The sequence below is a fragment of the Scardinius erythrophthalmus genome, assembly GCF_964197995.2.
Source record: "Scardinius erythrophthalmus genome assembly, chromosome: 21".
Lineage (NCBI taxonomy): Eukaryota > Metazoa > Chordata > Actinopteri > Cypriniformes > Leuciscidae > Scardinius > Scardinius erythrophthalmus.
In genome coordinates, this window is record NC_138241.1 from 29,325,335 (window position 1) to 29,351,813 (window position 26,479).

Consider the following 26,479-nt stretch of genomic DNA (forward strand, 5'->3'; position numbering starts at 1 on the left):
ACACATAATACATAATAACACCAACGGTGTTATTATAATACATAATAACATAACTAAAAATAACACACATAATACATAATAACACCAACGGTTCAATTATATAGATAGCATATATACCTGGATCGTTTTACTTCAAATCATGTTTTATCCACTCAAAATGCATTATATGAAATCCAAAATAATTAGTTGTCAGCGTTTTAGACAAGTTGGGGCTTTAGATTGTTTTTTAGAAATTGCACTTTTTTTCATTATGCTTTGTTGCAAAATATTTCCAAACCATATAGAAGTAGTAAACAAGCAAGTATGTAAATGTCCACCGAAAGGTTCATTTTTAGCTTTTAAGTTTCCATTATATTAATCACTTAAATTCCAAGTGACTTTGAGACTTGAACACTCTGTAAAGTTTTGCTGTTGAACATCAAATAATGCACAGAAAAAAAAATCCAAAATTGATGTCCACTAATAGCAAATTTGCATGTGAAGATTTTTTTTCAAAATTCCACCATCTACAGGTGTAAGAACCTGCGCCATGGAATAAAACATTTTAAAAGATAATTGCAACTTGTTTTCTTCTTTTTATTTTTTTATTCAGTGGCAGAAACAAGCTTCCATTTCATACAGCTATATCACAAGATGATTTAACACGGCAACTGCTTCTAAAGGACTGTCTCTGGACATTTTTATATCAGATATTCAAATCTCTCATTCTGGAAAAACTAGTGAAAAAACAGTTGTTCACAAATGGTTGACCTTTTTATGCTGAAACACAGAATAAAAATGGAGACTTAAATAGAACAAAATGCAGAAAATTACAAACAAGCTCAATAAATTGTTTCAACCCCTAAAGATAAAAGTTGTAAATGGTATGATAAACTTCTAGACCAAGACAATCGCTGATTTATGCACAACTTTATTTCATTATAGGTCCTCCCGAACTGCTGGATGGCAGTAGATGAATACAAACTTTCACAACTGATCTCATTCTGAAAGACTCTTAGAGCTGTGGTAGATCTACAATTACAAGTGGTCAATCAAGGTTTAAGAATGTATCAGGATCACAGCATTGAATTCATGCCAAAAGAACTGAATAAAGATTGAAATTTAAAAAGCATTACAACCATCTTCAATTGAACCTTTTCTCTCAGACAAGTAACAAACATCATGAACCTTGCAACTCTAAGAACTAAAAAAGCAACAGTCAGAACACATAACGGTAATCAGGAAAGTGCAGAGCTCAGTTTAATTGTACTTGCAACCACAATATTGACCTATTATAGTGGAAACAGAACAACTTACGACTTTAGGCTTGGTTAAATATTACAGTATATTCTAGTTTCTGAACCTTAAATATGCAACATCCTTATGGAGTGTCTGAATCCCACAATGATTATAACACACTGATTGCAATTGAAATATGTTGACAGCAGAGCCGGGTCTCATGCTATGAGTCTTGCAGTTTCTTCTCCAGTTCTGTAAACACCTTTGCGTTGATCTCATCCACTTCATCCTCCACCTTATTAAATACAAAGATATACATAGTCATGTGAATAGTGAAAGTCATATAGTAAAATATGCAAATAATGTTCACATTAATAACTTTAAAGAGGCCATATTATGCCGTTTTTGTCATATTAAGAATTGGTTTTCATGCTTGAACGTTCAAAAGACTTATTATTTTGCAAATATTTTACATTATTGCAGCACCTCCTTTCCCAGTGTGTCACTAATCATCTGTTAAGTTTCTGTCTCTATGAAGCCCCTCCTTATGAAAAAAAGTGAAATGCGCTCTGATTGGTTGACTGTTTCAAGCATGTTTTGGAAATGTCACGCCCCCTTTTTTTCCCTAGCATGTCTTAGGTGGGAATTATTTAAATGAGGGATATTGAAGAAAATATTGCCTGGAAGAAAACTCAAAACTACAATCGAGGCGTTTCAGGGAGTTCAGAAACAGTGCGCACTGATATAGGAAATAACTCCCTTTGGAGTGGACTTTATGCTTTTGGCTTTGTAACTTTGCAGACCTTTTTCATGCTCAAAAAGCAACATTACACCCTAAAGAAAGTTTGGGGGAAAAAAATATAATAATCTTTAATGGATTTATATCTCTCACCTGTTCTACCAGGTCTACCTCGGGTATATAAAACTGCAGCATGTTCTGGATGCCATTTTTTAGGGTAACTGTGGAGCTGGGGCAGCCAGTACAGGAGCCAATCAGCTTCAACTTCACAGTGCCATCCTCAAAGCCTTTGAATATGACATCTCCACCATCCTCCTGAACCGTGGGTCTTAAGGAAAGCAGACACAGCATTGAGCTCTGGTGGACATCTAAAAACATTTCATTTCATTGCGTCATTTTATTGTGTCATGCTAAACAGTTTTCACTCGAGTGGCTAGTATTTATATTTTTTTAAATCTAAAATGTATAATTATTTAATCATTACTAATTAAACTAAGTACCAAAATAAATATATAAATATAGATTAAATGTTTTTTAAATATTTTTTTTGAAATGGATAAAATCACATATAAAATACCATTCAAAAGTTTGTTCAACTATCTGACAGTTAAAACAGTGGAATATTATTACAATTTAAAATAACTACTTTCTAATTTAATATATATTTTAAAATGTGATGGTAAAGCTGAATTTTCAGCATCATTACTTCAATATTCAGTGTCACATGATCCTTCAGAAATCATTCTAATATGCTGATGTGCAGCTCAAGAGACAGTTCTTATCATAACAGTTGAAAACAGCATTATATTTTTGTGGAAACCATAATTTTTTTCAGGATTCTTTGATGAATTAAAGTTTAAAATAACAGCATATATCTGAAATAGAAATCTTTTGTAACATTATAAACATCTTTACTGTCACTTTTGATCAGTTTAATGCATCCTTCCTAATTAAAAAGTATATATATATATTTTTTTTAAATGACCTCCGACTTTTGAAAGGTAGTGTATATGGAATCGAAACAATAAAACATACCTGATCCGTGTGTCTAACAGCTCTTTGATCATTGAGACAATTTCATCATCATCCTCTGTAACACCTGAAGAATAAAGACACATTAAAATGATCGACCAGTTCAAATACAGTACATAATGCACCATCATTTTAGTCAATCTGTGCAATGTTTGGCTCACTGCTCTCAGCATGTGTTGCTCCCATTGCGATGGCCTGTCCACTCTCAAAGAACTTGGCGATTACCTCAGTCGCATGTCGTTTAATGTCTGTCCATTCAACATCATCATCTGTCTTTAATAAGTAACAATTTATTCATGAATTTAAAAGCAGTACTTCAGAACACAGGCTAACAATCAAACAGAATGTCTAATCGCTGGACCCTACCTTAGTCAGTGTGATAAAATCGGGGCCATAAAAGACACTTTTTATGCCTTCAATTTGGAAAAGATCCCTGTTGGATGATTACAACAAATGTATTTAATACACAGCAAAGCTTTGCACGCCTTTTGAAGGATGCAAGACCAACTGAATACCTCAAACTGACAGATAATAAATGCAGAAGAATTAATGATACATTCAAATCACTATTTGCAAAAGGACATTACGATTTGAAAGTAAATCAAGTCAATAAAGCGAAAACTGTGTTTACCTGGCTAAAGGGGAACTCTCTGCTGAGTTTGATGTTGGGAAATCGTGAGTCCCTGTCCCCAACACAGGCTTACCAGGAAGAAACTTTAGACTTCTGGGGTTTGGTGTGTCTTGAGTTGAAATTGAAATCTTCCGTACTAAAAAAACAAACAAAAAACAACAACTAATAAGTCCTCAGAAGGACTACAGGACTGTACAATATAACATTCAGCAGCATTACAAACTTTCAATCATCAAAAGTGATCTGTAATGGAATAAAGAGGATATCTGGTAAAAGTAAAATACTTCACCTGAGAATGCTTTGCATTCATACTGTTGAGAATGTATTCTGTGGGAAGCCCACATTGAATAGCACTGATTTCGGTCATTTACAGGCAATCTAAAAGAGAATAAAAGTGATTACATTCCCCACGCACACCAAAAAACAAAAAAAAAACAAAAAAAACCCCCGCCAAAATACGACCATAATAAATAACATAACAGTAAATAAATAAAACATTTAATACATCGAGGATCAAATGAATACATAAAATTTCACTCAAACAATATGAATTATTTAAATGTATTTTTATGGTAACGTTAGTGGAAGTCACTGTAGTGACTACAAAGGTAATCGTTAGACTAGTACTTTGGTTGAAATTACGGTTACCATTGTAACCTAGAACTATCGTCATTTGACAATATATTATGTAACAATACACATCTTGGTTTTAAAAATGCTGTGAAAGATGCTGTACGCCATTTCCAACCTAAAACGATGTGTCCGAATGAGTCGCAATAGACTCCATCTTATAGACGCCGCCATTTCGATTGTTTTGAAATTTAGGACCCCGAAGCAGGCAATAACGCTCCTGTTCAAAAATTCGACTTTGTGTGTTTAATGCATGTTGTGTGTGATTTTAAATATATAAGGTGCTTATAAAAAATGTTTGCGAAAAGAGAATGAAACCAGAGTGAATGACGGCAAAACAACTGAACTGCATTGCACCTGGCATGCCAGGCGCAAGTGGTCTAATGCTCGCTTCATTTCTTAAAGACATAGTTCACCCCAAAATGATACAAAAACAACAACAACAACAACAACAACAACAACAACAACGTAATTTTCCTAGTCACCCGTATTCTAAATCTATGACTTTAGTTTTCTCTTTTATTTTACACAAAAGGAGTTGTGACAGTCAAATATTAGACAGAATGACAGTTCCAGTCACCATGCACCTTTTCTATGGGGGAAAAAAACGTGCAATAAAAGTTGAGGCAGTCAGTCTCTCACATTCTGTCTAACATTATTGTATTCAGAAATTCAGTCATGTAGGCCTATATAAATTTAACATAGTTTTTTTGTGACTAATGCATGCAGGATGCTGGACTTTGACATTGTTTGCATGTGATCCGATCAAATTATAGTCGGCATGAGCCAGAAGTTGTGATAGTCTTTTCTTCTTGAAGGACAAAAAAAAAAAAAACTGTAGGGCGGGATTGTGTCCATCATGAATTGATATAGTTGTGAGTTGCTATTCCTGTGATCTCATGTGTGACAGGTTGTCACGCCTCCTCGTGCCAGTAAATACGTCATCAGTAAATATTTGTCACTGTAAGAACTAAAAGGGCACATGAACAAAAAGGGCACATGAGGGCCTTTGTCTTAAAAAAAATTCATAAAAATAAGAAATGTCAATAGCCATTTCTAATTTCCATCGCACCTAACATTAAAGTTTTTTTTTATATTGAAATAATTTCACATTTAATCTCCAAATTAGTATAGAAACAACATGAAGACAGTAGCCTATATTTTAAATATTGGTTTAAATATCGCATCACCGATATACCAATACTGCAACCGATGTCTCTATGAAATAATAGGCATTCAGCATTACAGTATAATTCAAAGATACATTTGAACATTTATAAGGCTTTAAGAATAACAATTTTTATTTTAAGTGAACTTAAAACAATCTTCACATGAACATATAATAAATGTCATTATATCAGGGCTCAATTTTTTCTATTGGCCCAGTCAGACCAGTTTAGATTTTTTACTTGCCCTGTCAAAATGCACAAAAAAAAAGATTGTTTTCGTTGCTTTTGACCCATGTAACCTTGTAAACAGTGCATTAAGATTTATATGTAGGTCTAACAAGACACTTCACAGTCTTCAATGCACAAATTATAAATTAGGCTACGTATAGATTAATCCTTATTAAAGCTACAAAAGTTATTCAGTAAAGAGCAACGAGTGATTTTCTATTTTTCTTTTGTTCTTTGATGATCTCCAATGACATCACAGCAGCAGGTTTATTTATTAGGCTGCTGTCACTTTAAGACCTGCCGCACATGACGCGGATCTGACATGCTTGCACAACTCTTTACGTTTGTCAAAAAGCGCATTTGGCATAATTTGTGTATTAACAAAAGTCAATTTTACGTGTAAATCCAAAAATTGTATACATATCAATCACTGGACTAATCTTCTTACAGAATACATCACATTAGAAAAAATAACATACACAAGAATATTATATCTACATTTCTTGATATCTGGAATTGGAACCATTCCTAACTCATCTTCATATAAATCAGTCACCTGGGACCGGACCCCTGTCCCAACCACATGTTCACAAACATAATCTCTAAGTATACATCATTCTACAATTTAGATGTCTTTTGGCTATATATATATATAATGTTCTATAAGCTATACTTCTTTTCATTTATTATCTATATATGTAAAATCGGCATATTAGGGTAAATTAAGGGTGATTGGGACATAAGGTCGAATGGGACAGTATAACTATAAAGAGTTTGTTTGAGTTGCCGTAGTGTGGTGTAGTTCTCAAGCAGTGATGGGTAATGTAGTCTTCCATTGAGCGTCGGCGGTAACAAACCCTTAAGGTAAGGTGAATAAACCTTTTATGGTATTAAACAAGCGTTAAAGTAAACAACAAAAAGAACATCATTCCCGTTTGTGATAAGGCGATATTATAACGCATCTCGACTCAACAAACCGATCTCTGTAAATGAGTCGGACAGGGCCATAAAATGCGTGTAGTCCATATGTAAATGAACTTGCATGGTTTAATTGATTGCTTTTCAATTTAAGTGACACGAATATTATCACAAGGTAGGCCTAAGATTTGCTAGGCCTACTGTTACTGCCCTCAGATGCGTCACGCGCAATATAATAACGCTGGCTTGGTGGGTTTGCTGCAACACACAATGATAGGGAATGAATGAATTAAGATAAAATGTTGTGTTTCATGCTGACGTGGAATAGTAAAGAGAGAACGTAATCGGAAATGCCATACCAAAATGACTTGTGTTTTTCACGACCCGAGTCTCTGCATGTCTTCAAGTCCAAGTCCAAGTTTCCATCTCTGTGTTTTTAGAGGCTACTCTTGTATGCTCTTTCCACAGATATACAAAAGGGCAAATCAAGGCACTGGTGAGGCTTTTACAGCAGCATGATTTATTTGACCTACAGGAATATTGATATCAGTTGAAATAAGGCAGAATGTATGTTGCACACAGTCCAATTGCATTCAAAGAGAGTAAATTTGCCTATAAATGCTAAAAAATTTAGAGGGAGCATTGGCTGACTTGGTGGGTATCTACAGTAGATGTTTTGATTTGAGTTGGAGAACCACTGCTCTAAACTAACATGCTCTCAGGACAACTATGAGTAAGAGCATAAGTAAACACTGCAAGACTGAGTTGACTCAACCCAAGTTGTCTTATGGCTGTTATATTTTCTTGTAACAGGTGATTACCATTAAGGAGTGGCTGAATGTGGTGGCATGTCTCAAAGCTTTTTTTTTTTTTTTGCATGTAAGAATGTAGCTCGTCTGGTAGAGGAGATCGTAGACTGGTAAGGGCAGGAGGAAAAGCGAAAGATGTTAAAGGACGTGTTTAGCTTTTCAAGACCTTCGTGGAAGTATTACTTCTGAGATTGTCAGCACTTAACTTTCATCTTGAAGCAACTGTCTCCAAGAAACATGGCTGTTTGGGTTATTTTACCCATTGTTCTGTGTGCTGTCTCATTCTTCGGGTGCTGGACAGTGTGAGTTGACCAAATTATTTGTTGTTCCTCTCAATTTAAATGACCTATTACAAATACATGCTGATTCTCAAGGTCAGCTAAAACTTTAAAGTTTGTTACAGGTTAAGATGCTTTTATTAGAGTCTATTACCATTAAATGTTTCTGCTTTGACAGACAGATAGACTAGTTTCAATCGTAATTTATTAATATCTACATTATGACATTGGTGATGACGTGTAAAAGATGGTTGCATAACTAGCTTAACATCAATAAGAGGCAAGCCATTTAAACTCAGTAACCGAACATGAGTCAGGATCAGAAAAACTCAAAGACAAGTAAAGGCTGGTCTTTCTACTCTTTGGGAATCTAATCAGGGGAGTCTGATCTGAGACATTTTCACATGCATTGTTAAATGCTCATCATTTTCTGTGTAACTGAGTCATGGTCTATCAACAGGCTCCAGGTTACTTATTAAACAACCCTTAGGCATCTTTACCAGTGTTGGGTGTAATTAATTACTTAGTAATCTGATTACTGTAATTTAATTTATTTTCCCTTGAAAAAGTAAGTAAGGGATTACTCTTATTTTTCTGTTATTTAATTACTGTTACTTTTGATGTATACTGTATAGACTAGAACAATTCTATAAAACAATAGTGGATTTAACATCAAATTTGAATGTGAAAATGTATGTTTTTAATGTAACTTTCTCCCTTTAAATACTTTGGTCAGATCAAGAATAATTTTAATTTTATATTATTTACTTGAAATAATCAATAGAGCAGTTTCATGTCGTTCCTTGTATTGTTCAATGGTGGAGGTTGATATGGGATTTAGAAAGTAATTAGTAAGGAATAAGTAATCCAATACTTTTTAGAGATACAGTAATCTAATTACACCGTTGAAGATGTAATTAGTAGCTACTTAAATACTTTTTTAGAGTAACTCGCCCAACACTGATCTTTACTAGCACAATATTAAATACTGAACAGAATGAATATAGAAACAACAAAAGATGCTACTCCCATAGCAAAATATTTGAACTATTTTGGTTCTGATTTTAGGATTAGTATTTTTCTCCTAACTTAAAATGACATTTGTTTTAAAGGGTTCTCTTGTCTTTTTCTACAGATATGGACTTGCATTAAGTTTCAACCATGTCTGCCCACTAACTAACTGGTAAAGTGATGAATTCAACCTGCATTATTTAATGTTTCTTTCATTTATGCTTCATAAAAACATTGTTGGGTCTCTTAACAGGGAATACAGAAACTCGTGTCAAACAAATGAAACGGGGAATTGCTGCACCCTGGATAATGTCCCCACCATAAGGTTTGAACAACACATTGACCTTTAAAACACCTGCTATTTTCAACTTCATAATACAAAGGAATGACAGGCATTTTCTGCTTATTTTGCAGCACAAGTGGAGCGAATTTTCCAGAAAACTCCCTATTCACAGCAACAATCAATGCTGGTTCATTTTTGTGTGGGTGTATTTGACTTTCAGATAAAAGGCCTATATTTCACATCTGTGTATAGGGTGTGCACTACATAATTCACATAATTTATAATTTAATTTGTGTACCAGTTTATATCTGAAATATTTTAATACATTTTAAAATATAATATTATTAATTCCATAATTGAGTAGATGCATATTGAGTAGGCATGTCCAAACATTTGACTGGTAGTGAAATAAAGTGCACAGAATGTCCATAAGTCTCTCTTTATCACTTACAGTGAACTGAATTGTGACTTGAACACATTGCAGAGAAAATCTGAGTAATATATCTTCTCTTTGTCCCCACAGTTCTGATTTTCTGCATTTTCCATCATGCGCACATCCTGGACAGGAACAATGTTCATTCTCTTCTCAGTAAGATTGCTATGATCTTAGGCTGTGTGGTGTCTATGGGTGCTTTCATGGCTGGAAACTGCAATGTAAGTAGAGATAAATACCCTTCACTAATTTCACTTCTTGCTCACGCATAGCTAATAAAGGATTCAGTGCTGATGTGATGAATCAATTCTCAGGTGACGAGAGCTTTAACAAGAGTCTAACAACACTTACTCTTAACAAACACACAATAATCAAGCTCCTTAACCATGTATTTTACAAGATAATTGGTAGCATGAAAGGATTTATGTCAAGTTGATCATAGGTGGAGTCACAAAGCAAACTCTTCTTAGGCTTGGAAGACTGTTTCCTGTAGGCGTACTCTGAGTAAATATAATAAACATGCATGATGTTATGCACATTACACATGACAACTAGTTTCCACTTCATATTAATTAGGGTACAACAGGGCTAAAGACAAACTCTTAAGAAAAATTTGCTTTTCACTACTGCCATAGTATGATTGCAGAAAAAATATATGTTTGTATTGAACATTGATGGAGCAACAGATTTTGTGTGAAAATAAATCATAAAAGTTGTTTTTGTTTAAAAATCTTAGAAATGTATGAGGTGTCAAGGTGGGGCAAAAGGCACAAATTATAGTTACAAATACTTTAGCTTAATACTTGTTCAAAACAATCACTTTAGCAAAGTTTGTACTATTTTCTGTTTATTTGGATAAATAAAATATTTTTTTTGTTCAATAAATATAGTCATTAAAATATGTTAATAATTATATATATATATTAATAAATATATATATATATTAATAAATATATATATATATATATATTAATAAATATATATATATATATATATATATATATATATATATATATATATATATATATATATATATATATATATATATATATATATATATATATTTATTAATGACTATATTTATTGAACAAAAAAAATATTTTATTTATCCAATTTTTTTTTTTGAATATAAATAAATATATTATATATTGATGTATTTATCAATTTTTTTTATTTTTTTAATACTGAAACAAAATTATTTTAATAAAGATTCTGAAAGCTTTGAAGGAAATCCCATAATAATTTAATACAGATTAACCGTAGTAATAATAGATTATATTTTATAATATATAATTGCAGGGGTGCCTTTTACCCCAAATACCATACTTTTACATATTCTTCTGTTATAGAAAAATAGTTGCTTTAATTAGCTTGAACAAAACAAAATAATTAAGAAGACCTTTGTTTCCAAGTATATTCAATAATTTTAGCGATTCTCATTTGCTATTTAAATCTACATTTTAAAAAACATCATACTGGATCAAATTAAAATCTGCTGCCCGCGATCGCGTCGGGTTAGCCAAATTTCCACGTGCATCTTGAAAAGCGGATGTTTTGGAAAGTGCAAGTAGTGGTCATTTAGTGAATAAAATAAAATCAAAGGCACCTTTTTTCCCGGTGCGTACCCAATCTTCAACTATGTATTAACTTAAATGCATCATTTGATACAGTGCACTTAATGTGTGTACATACATGTTTTACATTGTACTCAGTGGCGTAGCGTTTGGGTATGCAGGTTATGCACGTGCATGTGGCCCCGGGCAGATTGGGGGCCCGCAGCGAGGGAATTACAGCTATAATTATTTACATCTATAATTACACTGTTGACGCTTCCCTCACACCTAAACCTAGCCTCAATTAATAAAAAACAGTATTAATTCAAACTAAACCCATAAAATAATCCCATGACAGGAACCTCTAAAAGGTTCTATATATGAAGCTCCTGACAGAACCCGCTTCTATGTAGCCTAGAGCCTTTTCTTCTAGGGAGTGATCCATATACATGCATACACACACACATATATACATATATATACATATACATACATACCATTTCAATGGGAGCAAGTGTTTTGCAATACAGCAAAATAAGTACATTACCTATCAATAATTTTGGAGTACACCTAGGTGCACTTAGGTGTTAAAGACACCTAATGTGATACTGAAAACTTTAATCTTCAATTTTTAAAAACATTTCAATAAATTTCATTTTAATTACTCCATCTCAAACTTGTGATTCCATAGTCATGTTTATCTAAAGCAGACTGAACTGACACATTATCTCCTATAGTGAAACAACCAAATAGATGTTGTTTCCTGTGTTTTTCTTACAGCCAGTCGAGCTGATGTTGCTCCATTACCTGGGTGCTGCCCTGAGCTTTGTGTGTGTGTGTCTGTACATGACCATCTTGACCTTCCTCACTAGTAAATGTGTGATGACAGGGTGTGAATGGGTTCTCTACCCACTACGCAGCATCTCCACAACTATCCAGGTTTCTGCCACCATCCTCTGTATCCTTGTATGCTGAAACTGTTTTGATGGTAATGCATTGTAATGCTGTTTTTTTATCATAAATAATTGTTCAGTATTTCTATGCTTACAAAAAGCCTAAGCAAGTATGAAGTGCAGGTGAAAATGAAGACCTATAGACCATTTGGGAGCAGATGTCACAGTTATGCTACTGCAGTTGTGCGCGCGCATTGTGTTGGCAGAAAAACTGTCATTTTCTGCTCCGCCCACTAAACACGTCACTGCTGTTTGCAAATACTCAAATTGTCTAGGCTATTTGGACACTGAAGAAAAGCTTTAAATGTATGAATGTCATTGCATTATGTAACAAAATACCAAATCAAGGGATGCGTGTTTTATAGAAATAAAGCCTAGACACACATCCAGGAAAACATTTAATAAAAATAGGTTTAATGGGATTCACATTATAAATCAATAGACATAGGCCTACAGTTCAAAATGAAGATAAAAATGTATTTGAATTCTTTATGGTTGTCAAGCATCGTAGATGTGATGAACTGTCAGCTGACTTCATACATCCACCAAAAAGTGTGACACCTGCTGTTTCAAAAAGTACATTATGCAATGCAAAAGTTTGTAACAGAGTGTCTATTTACACCAAGTGCAAATAGCTCGCCTTGTTAGTAGTGTCTATTTACACTAACTCCGCCCACCAATGTCTGGTTAGGTTAGACAAAAGGACAAAAAACGGCTGTAATTTGTCAGCCGTAGGGAGTAAGTCGCGTAGAAGATACTTTTGACGCGAGTTCGAATCTCCCTTTTGCCGAACTCGTTCTGCTCCCTTTTTCCCATCGCATATCAGATTGGAAAGGCATTTATTTGCAATAAATATGAAGAAAATATGTGAAAGTGGAATTAAAGTGCCTAACGGTTATTTAATGATAAAGTGTTTATCGGGTAGGGTTAGGGTAAGTGTAGGGAGGACTTTTTATTTAATAAATATAATCATTTACACTCAATATGTTATTATTACATACTGTTTTATAATGTACTAAAATACTGTGGTACAAATAGTATCTAACTACTATTTACATTTGTTGCAAATAAAATACTGCTATTTTTACTTTAGAATCTATCGATATTTTCACTTAGTGCAAATAGCCGCTGCCTTTTTTTAATGCTTTTGAAGATAAAGTCTTATATACTTCACAATAAGGTTCATTGCATTAATGCAGTAACTACCAATGAGCAATAAATCTGTTACAGTATTTATTAATCTTTCTTAACGTTAGTTAAACTATTCATTGTTAGTTTATGTCAGCTCAGGTCCATTAAATAATATTAACCTTTTTGAAAAGTGTTTCCAATGTCTGTTGTGATCACTAAGGCTGAAAACAGTAATATTATTACAATTAAAAATAACATTTTTCTAATTTATTATATTTTAAAATGTAATTTATTCCTGTGATCAAAGCTGAGCATCCAGTGTCACATGATCCTTCAGAAATCATTCTAATATGCTGATTTGATATTCCAGAAACCTTTCTTATTCAGGATCCTCTGATGAAAAAACCTTCTGGGGCAACCGTAGATGTTTAAAGTTTTATTAAATATTACCATTATTAAATAGTTATTTAGTAACGAAATGTTTTGAAACAGTTTTTTCTCCATGACTTCCCCTCTCTTATCAGATGGCATCTTCTTCATCCAGGAGGATTTCTTCTATAAGCACATCTCTGCTGTGTTTGAATGGTTGCTGGCTATCAATCTGCAGCTCTATGAACTCAGCTACTCCGTAGAGTTCTACTTTTTCTCCTCGTCGATGCTTTCAGTGCTTTTAGCAAAGAAAGAAGAAGAGAAATGTCTCATTTTGTCTTAATGTTGAAAAATTCCTTTAGAAGATAGATAGTTTTCTTAATTTTTCCATCATGGATTCATAATAGGTGGCATGTTGTAACCTCATTCAAACAGTGGGTCTGCTCAGGAGACATTTGAAGACCTTTTTTGAAGTGGCAATAGAATTTATGAGGTTGCAAGCACTGGATTTACTTTGGAGCAAGATCCTCTGGATTTTCTCAGAGTGGAGCAACAGGCACTTTGAACTTCTCAGTTTTTTCCAAAGCACTTTTACTTTCAAAATACTATAGCATTTAACTGAGAAAAACACCTTACAAATACAATATTTGATCTCATATCTAGATTTCCTGTGAGCAAGAGTAACTTGGTTGGTGCATTCAGCTTAAATGATTGTTCAGTGTTTACCTCACACTTTTAATCTAATCACTCCATCCCAGGAAATGTGGAATCAGCTGCTGGCAGGAAATGTGTATTTGTCAGAACTGAAAATGTCATAAGGTATATATAGAAAAAGATAAGAATTACCCATTAATAGTCACAGGTTTATCTCAAATTAAGTTATTTTCCATTATCCCTTATTATTGTGTCAGCACTTATTCAGAGACTCTAGATATAAGGGGAATTCAAGTAAACAGAGAACAATATAGATGGATAAGTGGTTCAATTTACCTGAAATTACCCAAAATATTTATTTAAAAAGGTCTAATTTTATAGACAAGATCATTGTCAAGTTTGATTCCTGATATTTTTTTAACACAAAGAATTTCAATTAAAAACTTAATTTTACCAAACAAGCAACAAAGGGCTTATTGCCTCTGTATGATAGTTTTTTAATATTTTACTTGATATTTTTAGATGTATGTAGTATTCAAAGCTAGTTTTCAGTGTTGAGATGCAGTTATGACAAGCCTAAAAACAGACTTTACGGGTTAAAGGCACATTCACACCAAGAATGATAACTATAACGGTAAAGATATAGTTTACAAAATCGTTCTAAATACAAAAGAATAGCAGAGTCCAAACGGCACAGAAACCATAACGTTGGAATCACTTCCAGAACAACTTTTTCCAGTTGATGAACGATAAAAACATTGACTGCCAATCAGAATCCATTCTGCTTTAAAGAGCCAAAGCATTTAAAGCGGCAGACTGAAGTTGCAGACTTTCTGCTTTCCGTAGTGCATATTTTATCACAGCTGAAATGAAATAAATGCAATATTTATTCGGCCAATCGTGGAACAGCTGAGCTTGTGCAGCCGCTCTGGAGAAGCTGCGCAGAATGAACCAGCCGGCTGCTCTCGAATCACTTTCGCGGTACTTTGATGCCATATACGTCACAGTCATGTGGCGTCGCCACTGTCTCAAGTCGGACAAACTTTCTAACCGGCATGCACTGCTTCAAGCCGCCGATCAGTCTGTGCAGCGCTGTCGAACAAGCCTAAAACGACAGCGTGCGATTATGTGCTGCGTTCATGGCATGTCGTAATTAAGAATCGCTCTCGCAGTTCTTTGATGTCATACACCGATCAGTCTGCGCAGCGCCTCTTCAAGTCGAACAGACCTGTTCACACCTTAAATCAGCAGTGGTGGTCAGGTGGTACAGCAGCCACATGGTACAAGTCGTAGCTCTCAGAGAAGTAAGAGTTCCCACATTGTAATTACAAGTTCAACAAGCACGTGAAAGCTTTTTACAGTTCAGAATCGTTACGGTAATTATCACTTGGCGTGAACACACCTATAACAGAGCGATATCGTCCACTGGTGTGGACGCTAATGCAGTTATGGTTCTTGGTGTGAACGAGCCTCGAGTTTGAATGCAACAACTTACATTAATCAATTTTACTTAAAAATAAAGGTTATTTACTGGCATTGATGGTTCCATAAAGAACCTTTAACATCCATGGGAACTTTCCATTGCACAAATGGTTCTTTATAGTGGAAAAATGTTTAGCTTAATAATAATCTTATTTATACTAAGAAAGTTCTCTACTAAGAAAGTACACTAAGAAAACTGCTCACTGAAAGGTTTGTTGGGAAACCTCCTTTTGAAACCATTATTTTTAAGGGTGTATGCTGAAATCCAGTCTTCTTTTTAAAAGGGCAGATGTGTTTAATAATGTGTTGCTTAAAATAATCTAGAGCTGTAACTCCTGTTGCCAAATGTCACACTGAATGTTTGACTGGAATGCAAATGGTTTCACAACATAATGGCCAGGGTATTAAACACACAATGGTATAAAAAAGTCATGTGTGGTGTACAACAATGCAATGGCAGCACAAGTCGTTCAACACCTGCTCTCTGTAATTCTGACACACCCCATATTGTTTAACTAAAACCATTCTTGCATGTAGTAGTTCACCTGACCAGGTGATGATTATAATCGCTGTTTTTCTATTAAAATTTTATTTGACAGGTCAGTTTAATGGGGTAATCATCTAAAAACTAGTCACTTTGTTTGTATTTTCATTATTAAACAATGTAGTCTGTATATATGTATCAACCATGAAGACTTTAAATTATTTTGAGAACCAAATAATCTGACAAGCATTCATTTATAGTCTACTTTGTAGCAACTATACAATCTTAACTACTGCATCATTTAGACTGGCAAAGAAACTTCCAGAACAGCTTGTTCAATTTTGAACCTCACATTCACAGTCAGGCTGAAGGAGTGACTTTGTTTGGAGAGGTTATGTACACACATTAAGAAAGACACTGATGCAGTTTAGGACTTTGGACCTTTGCTAAAGAATACAGCAGCTGTGAACAGAGCTTTGCAGAAATAAGCCCTAAAACCTGGAAATGAGTTGAACAATGAACAAGCATATTTGCACTTCCGGTTTCATCGTGCCGAAGTCAATGGGGTCTGTGGTTAACACAAGCTCAAGATATATTCATATTTTATTTTACGAAATGAAAGATTTTTTGCGAGATTTTACTTGTTTTGGATAAGGTGGTTGCTAACAAGTGGCTAAATGGGACAGAGATACTTACTAATTCATTTATACTCCTGTTCTTGTAAACTATTCCATCTCAAACTTTCCAACTTGTAGAATTTAAATAAAGATTGAAAGTTGTCAGAAGATTAGATGTGGTGCTGTTGAAGTTGTGTGACCGTGGTGTAGTAAATACTACCTTTGGCTTTTTACTATACTTCTGACTAGATTTAGGCTTCGAAAAGAATATAAATGGTGTTAATTTTTGGTTGGCCTACAAAAATACATCATCTCTGCATCCAAAATCCAATACTTCCCTACTGTAAAGTATGCAAAAAACAGTACGCAAAAAGAGTAGTATGTCTGAATACTTGAATACCGGATGACCTACTACTTTCAGCGAGATTCTAGACACTTTACTATCCCTTGAGGCCACGGGAGAGGATTTATGAATGGCAGCGAAGTAACGCAACTGTAGTTAGTAGATCACGTGACAGTAACAACATTCATACTATATGGAATGTACTTTTAAACCGGCCACAAAGTAAATCCAAATTCAATTGTAGTACCTACTCAGACAGTTCGTGATTTCGGATGCAGCGTATTCGTTTATCGTGAGTGGTGCCTCGTCAAGTGCCTGTTTAAAAGATTAGTTTGTGCTAATGACATTAATTACACAACACAACTGTTTAACTATAAGAAAGTGAGCAAACCTTTTGTATTTAGGTGTTAACGTTTTTTTGTGTGAACTCTGATAAAAGTCAAGAGAATGAAGAAATGGAAAAGGATTCAATTGTTAATGCAAAGCACATAACCTTTACTTTGAAAGAAGGTAATATACATCCTGGAATTACAGATAATAAAGATACATTATGAGCAAAATAAATTCACAATGGATATCCTCTCTTCTTTCACTGATCCAAAGAGTGGGGCAAACTAGAAAATGTCTACAGTATCAATAAGGGAAAAGGCGGAAGCAAACTTAAAAAGCATGTATGTCCAGGCATTCACTGAATACACTGTATATAAAAAAAAAGAAAGAAAAAAAAAGGAAAAACAGCAAGCAGTAATCCACATTGCTAAGAACCTCAAAAAACAACTGAAAGAAAAGAAAGGAGCTTGATTTTCATGGTGTTCCTCTCACTACATAGTTCAACAACTGCAACGCAAATATCATAAATAGATGGAGGGGAGAAACAAGCAAGATGCACAATTCCAGCATAGCTGAAACAATAAATGACCACTCCAAATTCCAAACTTGGAGCATGACCAAAAGTAATCCTTTACAAACCTTTAAGATAGTCAGTCTGCAGGCGCCTCTGCAATCACTTCTCATGCCAAACACCTCTAACCAAAGCATGTTAAAACAGTTTGGGCCCTTTAAACGTCCGTGTGGATTAAGTTGTGGGTTCATTTGTTCATTCATGACGTGACGCGTGAGAACGAAAGGTTAAAGCAAAGAATGGCATGTCTCTTATCTAAGCCTTAGAACCTCTTCAGCTAGGTAAGTCTCGATTAGTCCTTTAAACTCTCTCAAATCACTAAAAATGATATCAGTAACATCTAGCTTAACTGCTATAGTTTTTCTCTCAGGTCTAAACAAGCAGACGTCCCCTGATCCACACGATAACGGTGCTGATCATTTCAGGCTGGAGAGAGCACTACATTTACATATTTGATTTTTGTTTTCTTTTCTTAAAAAGGAAGGGCACTACAGTAGTTGACTCAAACTCAAAAGTATTAATGTGATGCAAATTTGAAATTTTATAAACCTACAATGAGTTGAAATTAGTTTTCTTCAAACTGAGTACATGTTCTTTGTTGTAGAGCCACTTTTACTAGAGGTGTCGTCATGTGACTGGTATCCGATGAGGGTTTTGCTTGGGATACTCAAACGCTCTTTGTATTGTTGCCTAAAGGGGAAGAACAACAGATATCACAATGAATAAATGAGTCAAAGAGGAATCTGTTAGATATCAGCATATTTACATCAAATATCAGCTTCCACATTTTGGTGGAATTAGGGTTATTTATTTTATTCAGCAAGGACGCATTTCATTGATCGAACATGACAGTAAAGACATTTATCACGTTACAACAAAATTCTATTCTAAACTTTTATTTCTATTCTATTATCTTGTATCCTGAAAAAAAAAAGATCTCATGGTTTCCACAAAAATATTAAGCAGCACACCTGTTTTCAACATTGAAGAAATGTTTCTTGAAATGCAAAAATCTGCATATTTAGAATTTCTGAAGGATCATGCGACACTGAAGACTGGAGTAATGATGCTGAAAATTCAGCTTCGCCAGGAATAAAAAACATTTGAACAAACATTAAAATAAAGTTCTTTTAAATTCTAAAATTCTAGGTATTTCACAATACTACTCTTTAAGTACATTTTTGATCAAATAAATGCACCTTTGGAAAACGTGTTCTTTAAAAAAAAAAGGGCTGTGGAATGTGACTAAACGGTTGTATTTTGAATAAAATGTCACAACCTTTTTTCTAGCCTATTTATCAACTCGGCTCAAAAGACAGCGCGAGCTTAGAGTGAATGCGTGTACATGCTGACGTCTGGATCACGCGAGTGACGCGACCACTAAACCGTGCAGTGAGATCCAGTGAGAAGCACTCGAGTTTATATCTGATGCTAAACGAGTTCAACAACAAAACACGAGAAACATTGTGCCACAACGATCTAGTTAAAATACTTTACAATCCACAAGTCCCCAACATTTAGCATGGATTTGTAATGTAATTGTGAATATTAAATATATTAGTATTAATGGAATTAAGGAGTAATGGAATATATTTTTGTTAAGCTACAGCAGTTTTTGTGCATTTGTATTTATACTAAATGTATTTAGGCTACTGTTTTTACTGTAGAATAGTTATTTTTTACCAAGGTAGTGAGGTGCTATTCTTTTTCTTTTCTTTTTTAAATCTGTGGTTATCATGATCTACAAATGTATGATGCTATCGAAGCGCAATGGTTAAATTGAATAACTTAGCCAGAATATTTCAAATTCTCCCAAAAAAATTAGGTTGTTAAAAGTTTACAGATATTGATTTTGTTATTGAAAATAAATGTACATCCGCATCCCAACTCAAGCTACTGCTATTATCAAATGTGCATTTCCAAGAGACAAAACATGTAGTTATTAATAATTCTTAATTAGCAACGCACCCTATCGTCATGATAGCGTCCCTGTTTTGGCAGTTGCCCGTCCAGATGGCTATTTTATCCCCCTTTGGCCTGACATTGACCACAGCTCCACACACGTCTTCACTGGCCTCATCAAAGGACTCTCCGATTAAACATAACAGCTGCAAAACACATGCACAGTATGAAGTTATGCAAAGCACACTGAGCCATCCACAAAACCACGAAAAAAGAAGAACTTTTACTGTCTCCATCCAGTAGCGGTCAAGGTCATTGTGTCGTTGCTGTTTGCTGAGGGTCATTAACCACCTTCCTCCGAGTTTATTCCTGTCATCCTCCCACATGGGTTTAATACCATCCTGAAACATACACAATCTGGACATCAGTGTTTTCTCATTTTTGCCAAGCGCTATTGATCCCTTTATCAGCATGCAGGTAGGGCTGCAACTAACGACTATTTTAATAGTCGACTAGTCACCGACTATTGAAACGATTAGTCGACTAATCGAATAATTATTAAATTTTTCTACAATTTAGCATGAGATTGCTTTAATTCTGTGGAAAATGATAGTAAACACAAGAAAGAAGGGGGTACTTCAATGAAAAATGCATATTTTATTGAACTTTGCTGCTGATAGGCCGATTCATACTAAAAGTAAATAAAAATGCCCGGTCTAAAACCAATTAGGCACAGTGCTCTGTCAGTATAGACATAAATGCATAAATAAAGAAACTCTATCATTTTTATAAAGGACAGGCACATTTGTTTTATAAGAAAAAATAAATTAAAATCAAGTAAACATTTTCTTCCTGTAAACCAGGGGCAGGCACATTAGCAGCAATAAAACAGTAAACAAAAATATTAAGTGCATTTTGTGAGATACATTCAGTGGTCAATCTGTTGCAAAAGAACTTTACAACTCGTCTCCATGTTATTTAAATCTTACCGAGGCGAGTCAAACTCCGTTTCATTCAACTGTCCGACGTGCTTTCTCTTTAAATGTTCGTGCATCACCGAGGTGCTGCCGTCATACGCAAGGACTGCTTTGCAAACCATGCAGGTAATCTTTTTATTCGCCGTATCCAGGCTAAAATGCTCCCAAACTTTAGATGTTTTGGTACGCACAGCTGCTGCGTTGGACGCCGCCATTTCTGTATGTTATCGCTCAGCAGAGAAGCTAATGCGCATGTGCGACTCTCGGCAGAGATTGTAATGAAGAGAGATGCCTCACTCGGTCGGAAAAAACATGTCTGGCGACAACTTCGACAATGAAATTCATTGTCGACTATTTCTATTATCGATTTTTGTCGACAACGTCGACGAATCGTTGCAGCCCTACATGCAGGTAATTAAATCTGCAGTCACATGGTCAGAGTGATACCCACAGAAACTCAGAAATGCACCTGCTTTGCAATGAAATGTTTAGTTAATAATCAGCCACACATTTCAGTTCGGCCATATACACACTTCCTCATCTTACCTTAAATAAGCAGTAGTCACAGCCAAAACCAAGCTTACTGGGCTGCTGTATGTGATTGTATAATCTGAGGAGTGAGCAGAAGTCAAATCCATCATGATTTGCCACTCACATTTTCTTTAAGAAAAAAAGGGCAGTAATGTCACTTAATGTCACAATACCCGATAAAGGAAAAACACTTACGCCCAGAAATCTTCCACTGTGTCAAACTTGGAGATGAGACGCAGATTTTCTGTCCAACTTTTGCTTTTGTCATTTTTGAAATACCAGAGAGCCCATCTGCAGGGAGGCAAATAAGGACAGTGAGTACGAGAGTCTCCTTGTGTCACTCATATAATATTCATGTAGAAGCTCTCAAAGAGCTGCTTCATCCGAGAGACGGCTCTTACTGTCCTGTTAACCAATGGAAAACCACGACCACTAGGCAAAAATGAATAAAATTAAAATTGAATTGAATTAAAAATAGTACAGGTTATAGTATCATTATTAAATATAAATTGATCGTGTTACTCTGAACAGATGGCCAGATGTCCTTCTGCTGCTGAAGCTCAAGAAGATCTTTAGATCATCTCAAATCATGCTGGAGAACACGTTCATCAGATATCACACAAACAGCGAGTGTTGCTTTCATTAAAGCCAATTCTTAGACATTCTTAAATTCATGTTACTTTTTCAATTACATTTTTCAATCGAATTTTTCTACTAATAACTACTGATAATATTTAATTCATAATGGAAAAAAGTATTTACATTTTTTTTAACAATTTGATGCATTTGTGAAAACATTTTCACAGTGGACTCAAGACTTTTGAACCCCATTGTATACACTTTTTAAATACATGAATAATTTTATTCAGCAGGGACACATTAAATTGATCAGAAGTGACAATTTTTTTTATAATGTTACAAAGGATTTCTATTTCAAATAAATGCGGTTCTTGTGATCCTTCTATTTATCAAATAATCCGTAATGTTTAGTAATGTTTCTCTTGAGCACCAAATCATTATATTAGAAAGATTTCTGAAGGATCATGTGACACTGAAAACTGGAGAAATTGAGCTGAAGACTCAGCTTTGCTTTCACAAGAATACATGACATTTTATAAGATTAACATAGAAAATACTTTAAATCATAATATTTCACAATTTTACTGCAACCATGGTGAGCATAAACATAAAAATAATAATAATAATTGTCTATGAGAACAAAAGTGAATTTTCACCTTTGACAATGTTTCATTCTAACCAGCTGCATAAAAGCAAGAGGACAGAGGAAATAATGCAGCTCCACTAAACACAAAGAGCTATATTAACAGTCATAATAAAGGCTGCTATCATTCTAGAAACCAGCAGTAAGAGCTGAGTACATGACAGATGCATCCTGTCACTGATGCCACAGAGTTATCTGTAGCAGCCCTGACCTGTGGTGAACTTTAAACTATCTATAACAGACTAGGAAAAAAAAACAGCAGAATGAAAATTCTAAAAATGACTGTCATTAAACAAATATACATCTTGCAATTGCAACACAAACTGAAATGTGAATGTTGTACTTGAGTGAGATCTAAACACCCCAGGAATAAGCCACTGGCCGTGAAAGGGCTGGAACGAGACAGTTCAACATGTAAGCTCAGCACTTCCTGCAGCACGCTGGCGGACTGCAACCTCATCACTCATATGACTTTAGAGCTCAGTCACACCAAACACTACTGCCACAAAAAATGTGACAATGTCATGCAAGACTAGTTTTGAAAATGTGACATTATCTAAAGATGTCAATGTTAGGCAAGTAGTACTTTATTTTCTCTGTTTTTGAAGTCTCTTATGCTCAAAACAGTAATACCGTGAAATATTGTTACAATTTAAAATAACTTTTCTATTGTCTTATATTTTAAATGTAATTTATTCTTGTGAAGACAAAGCTGAGTTTTCAGCATCACTCAAGTCTTCAGTCACATGATCCTTCAGAAATCATTCTAATATACTGAATTTGGTGCTCAGTGCTCAAGAAACATTTATTATCAATGTTGAAAACAGTTGTGCTTTTTAATATTTGTGTGGAAGCTCTGATCATTTTCAGGATTCTTTGATACACAGAAGGTTCAAAATAACAACATTTATAATATTACATAAGATTTATATTTTAAATAACGACTTTACTTTTCTTAAATAAATGTCTTTACTTTGTCTGCCACTTTTCATAAATTTAACGCAGAAAAATGTACGGTCACACTTTAGATTAGAGTCTAATTCTCACTACAAACTTTTGCCTCAAACTCCTAATTACTGCTTATTAATAGTAAGGTAGTTGTTAAGTTTAGGTATTAGGTAGAGTAAGGGATGTAGAATATGGTCATGCAGAATAAGGCATTAATATGTGCTTTATAAGTAACTAATAAACAGCCAATATCCTAGTGATATGCATGCTAATAAGCAGCTATAATAGTGAGAATTGGGCCCTACACTAAAGTGTTACCAAATATAAATTTCTTTGCAAAAATATATATTTTACTGCCCAAAAAAATTTAAACGGTAGTTTATGGCTAGTTTTAGATTATCAACATTGGCTAAAAAATGCACTCTAATTTCAGAGATTTTTTATAAATATTGTCTAAAAAAAGTATTCAGTTCATTTCAGCAATTATGTGCGCTATTCACTTTAATCCCTAAATGCACTAGGACTGATTTATGCTATCTGCTTAGTTTGGCATAGGCTACACAGGTGATGTACATAGAACTTCAGATATAAATACACACAGAAATGTATGACATTTACCTGTTTTGCAAAGGGTGTTTGATGTACTGTTCAGGACTCGTCACAAGACTTGCCACAGGAGCCGTAGGACTTTCAGCACGGACTTCTTCATTTTCAGTTCCTCGCTACATAAATGCAAAATGACTTAATGAAAATGGGTTCATGAATTTCCCTGACCTTTTTTCCCTGGTCACAGGAATTTTTATTCTACAAGAAGTGATTTCTATCTGCTTAAATGTTTTAGAGCAGAGAAATTTCCATGACTATTCCCATTTTAAAATTGCTAGATATCCCCAGGTTTTTCCATGACGGTGGGGAAACTGATTACAGAAAAGTTCAGGGTCATTCCACGCATTCATAGAGAAATACTGACAATCACCTCATTGCACAAGTCATGATCCTCAACCTGAAACTGACCTAAAGCACATTCTGTGCAGCTGTCTTCACTGCTAAAGAGGCTCTTGGACAATCTGAGATCTTTCTTTGGGTCAATAGCAAGAAATACTAAATTAAAACAGATGTTTCAATTGCAATCTATTGGCTCAATACTTCGAAACCCCAAGATAACGTTACCTGGGGCTGGTTGCAAGACTAGTCAAGTTAGTCATCAACAATTTCTCTTATAACTTTTTAAGTTAGTTTCATAAAAACGTAGATTGGCCTAATTTGATACCAAAAAATAAGAATGACTGCCCCTTGACTAACTGCTAGTGGGTCATGCTAGATCTTAAAGACACTGTCTTAACATAATACCTATGTGTGTGCAACTGGCTCCTGTGATCAAACTTACCAGATATAATATGCGGGCTTGTTACCAAGACAACTAGCTAGATTACAGCATGTACTTAATGCAGTGTAGAGCAGATCACACACTATTGAGTCAGTAAGTGTAATTTCCAGTTCAATTTGGAGTCGTACACCCTCTACTGTCCGCTAAGGTAACGTTACAGGCTTCTCTAAACACATGCTGACTTATTTCAGCGATCAATGACTTTGGTGTTATTTACGTAATCAGACTACACGTAAATTCTTTAGTGCACATTGAAACGCCACATTTAGTTGGTATAGTGAATTATAAAACGTATTAAGCAGCCACGACTGAACACGCTAGCCGAACACAGTTAGCCATGAACACACGTGTCCAGATGTCTGGAGATATGATCTCTTCACGTGGAGACGAGAGAAAACCCGACACCATCCGCCCTCAAAGCGTTATGGTATCATTACGCCGCTCTGAAATGACCCGGTAACGGGTGTGAAGACTGGTGAATTGTCGTTGCCCGGACCCTCCCTGTCTCTAAAGTCACCAGCAGCATTGCCGCTCCGAAACCATACTGAACCCCAAAACGACACCTCCAGCTTTTAACACTACTGCTCACTGTTTAAACATGTCCCGCAGACAACACAATAGACGCTGGTTTACCATTGTTGGTCGCGGAGAAGCCCTAAATGAAAAAAGCCCGCTCCCTCTTACCGGCTCCGAAGTCGCCATCTTGCTTGTAAAAATTCTTCTGACCGTTGGACGCTGCTGCGTCACGCACGCGCTCGAGAATCTACGGAAGCTGGTAGGGCTCTCGCATGCGGGACACTGAAACGCTATTTTTATTTTTATTTTTTACATGTTTTACATGTTTATATATAAATATATATATAAATATATATTTCTTTTTGTTTGTTTTATACATTTTATTAAGAAAAGGTTACATTGAAACACGGTTGATAACAGACAAGTAACGTGAACTTCAGGTAATACTGTTAGTTTACTAGCTATATATTTCTAGCTGAATTTTCAGTTGATGAAAGTATACACTCCTTTTTTTCCAGTGCATACTCAGTGTAAAAATAAAATAGTAAACTATGTATGATTTTAAGTTTACTAAAAACATTAAACAAAAAACTAGTTTTGTACTCAGATTGTACTACTGTTACACTTTTATTATCTAAAATGTATGTCAGTTTACTCCCAATAAGTTTTGAAATACACATAGTGCACTGAAATGAGTATACTTAGTACATAAAGTATGGTTGGAAAATATACACATAACTTTGCTTAAGTTTATTTAATAAACTGAACTTTGTTAATGAAGCAATTTCACCTAAAAACTGACTTATTACTATAAACCTAAACATATAAGTTTATAAGATACGTAAACATATGCTGGAGTCCTACATCAAAGAAGCCAATATGTAGGCCTATGACAATTTAATAGGCTACTCTATCAAAAAAAGTATATACTTTCTAATTGTACCTTAAGTATATTTTGATCAAAAGATTAAGTATAGGCCACAAATACTTAATCTGAATTGTTATATTATATAGCCTACTAGAATGCAACTTTTACCATATTTTCCTGTGGTAGAAATAGCGGGATTATGTTTTTTAATTCAGCATTACACTTTTGTATACGCATATACTCGTCAGTATAAGCCAAGCAT

The 26,479-nt window shown here is 34.7% G+C and overlaps 3 protein-coding genes across 9 annotated transcripts; 1 reads left to right on the forward strand and 2 right to left on the reverse strand.

The window, feature by feature from the left end:
- Window positions 1-559: 559 nt before the first annotated feature.
- Window positions 560-4,647, reverse strand: LOC308682226 (NFU1 iron-sulfur cluster scaffold homolog, mitochondrial). Of its 2 annotated transcripts, none has more exons than XM_081351768.1 (8): window positions 4,369-4,647; window positions 3,910-3,998; window positions 3,621-3,756; window positions 3,356-3,422; window positions 3,151-3,262; window positions 2,993-3,056; window positions 2,111-2,285; window positions 560-1,513 (listed from the first exon to the last, which is right to left on the reverse strand). In XM_081351768.1, the coding sequence occupies exons 1-8, from the start codon at window positions 4,422-4,424 to the stop codon at window positions 1,442-1,444; spliced, it is 771 nt and encodes a 256-aa protein (XP_081207894.1). In that variant the 5' UTR covers window positions 4,425-4,647; the 3' UTR covers window positions 560-1,441. The 2 variants fall into 2 exon arrangements, with proteins under 2 accessions (XP_081207894.1, XP_081207895.1); XM_081351769.1 differs by having other exon boundaries at window positions 590-1,513; window positions 4,269-4,380.
- Window positions 4,648-6,435: 1,788 nt separating this feature from the next.
- Window positions 6,436-15,434, forward strand: LOC308682227 (transmembrane protein 150A). Of its 3 annotated transcripts, none has more exons than XM_081351772.1 (8): window positions 6,436-6,511; window positions 7,450-7,676; window positions 8,788-8,835; window positions 8,917-8,988; window positions 9,078-9,145; window positions 9,470-9,600; window positions 11,713-11,890; window positions 13,541-14,477. In XM_081351772.1, the coding sequence occupies exons 2-8, from the start codon at window positions 7,612-7,614 to the stop codon at window positions 13,726-13,728; spliced, it is 750 nt and encodes a 249-aa protein (XP_081207898.1). In that variant the 5' UTR covers window positions 6,436-6,511; window positions 7,450-7,611; the 3' UTR covers window positions 13,729-14,477. The 3 variants fall into 3 exon arrangements, with proteins under 3 accessions (XP_081207898.1, XP_081207897.1, XP_081207896.1); XM_081351771.1 differs by lacking the exon at window positions 6,436-6,511 and adding an exon at window positions 6,682-7,061 and having other exon boundaries at window positions 13,541-15,434; XM_081351770.1 differs by lacking the exon at window positions 6,436-6,511 and adding an exon at window positions 6,682-6,814.
- A 2,002-nt stretch (window positions 15,435-17,436) lies between these two features.
- On the reverse strand, window positions 17,437-25,595 carry eif4e1c (eukaryotic translation initiation factor 4E family member 1c; the record flags this gene model as incomplete). 4 transcript variants are annotated; one of them, XM_081351558.1, is made up of 7 exons in its annotated part: window positions 17,437-18,556; window positions 19,835-19,974; window positions 20,056-20,169; window positions 21,292-21,355; window positions 21,472-21,567; window positions 24,065-24,168; window positions 25,518-25,595. In XM_081351558.1, the coding sequence occupies 7 exons, from the start codon at window positions 25,533-25,535 to the stop codon at window positions 18,442-18,444; spliced, it is 651 nt and encodes a 216-aa protein (XP_081207684.1). In that variant the 3' UTR covers window positions 17,437-18,441. The 4 variants fall into 4 exon arrangements, with proteins under 4 accessions (XP_081207684.1, XP_081207683.1, XP_081207681.1 ...); XM_081351557.1 differs by having other exon boundaries at window positions 25,467-25,535; XM_081351555.1 differs by having other exon boundaries at window positions 19,835-20,169; window positions 25,518-25,567.
- Window positions 25,596-26,479: the final 884 nt, after the last annotated feature.

What these genes read in the sequence shown, in the direction of transcription:
- LOC308682226 (XM_081351768.1), bottom strand. Translation starts at nt 4,424, where the DNA reads ATGGCGGCGTCTATAAGATGGAGTCTATTGCGACTCATTCGGACACAT. An exon ending in AGCAACACATGCTGAGAGCA is followed by an intron (nt 3,057 to 3,150) that starts GTGAGCCAAACA and finishes TTTATTCTTCAG; the next exon opens with GTGTTACAGAGGATGATGAT. An exon ending in AGGTAGACCTGGTAGAACAG is followed by an intron (nt 1,514 to 2,110) that starts GTGAGAGATATA and finishes GTATTTAATAAG; the next exon opens with GTGGAGGATGAAGTGGATGA.
- LOC308682227 (XM_081351772.1), top strand. Translation starts at nt 7,612, where the DNA reads ATGGCTGTTTGGGTTATTTTACCCATTGTTCTGTGTGCTGTCTCATTC. An exon ending in GTCTGCCCACTAACTAACTG is followed by an intron (nt 8,836 to 8,916) that starts GTAAAGTGATGA and finishes GTCTCTTAACAG; the next exon opens with GGAATACAGAAACTCGTGTC. An exon ending in GATAATGTCCCCACCATAAG is followed by an intron (nt 8,989 to 9,077) that starts GTTTGAACAACA and finishes CTTATTTTGCAG; the next exon opens with CACAAGTGGAGCGAATTTTC.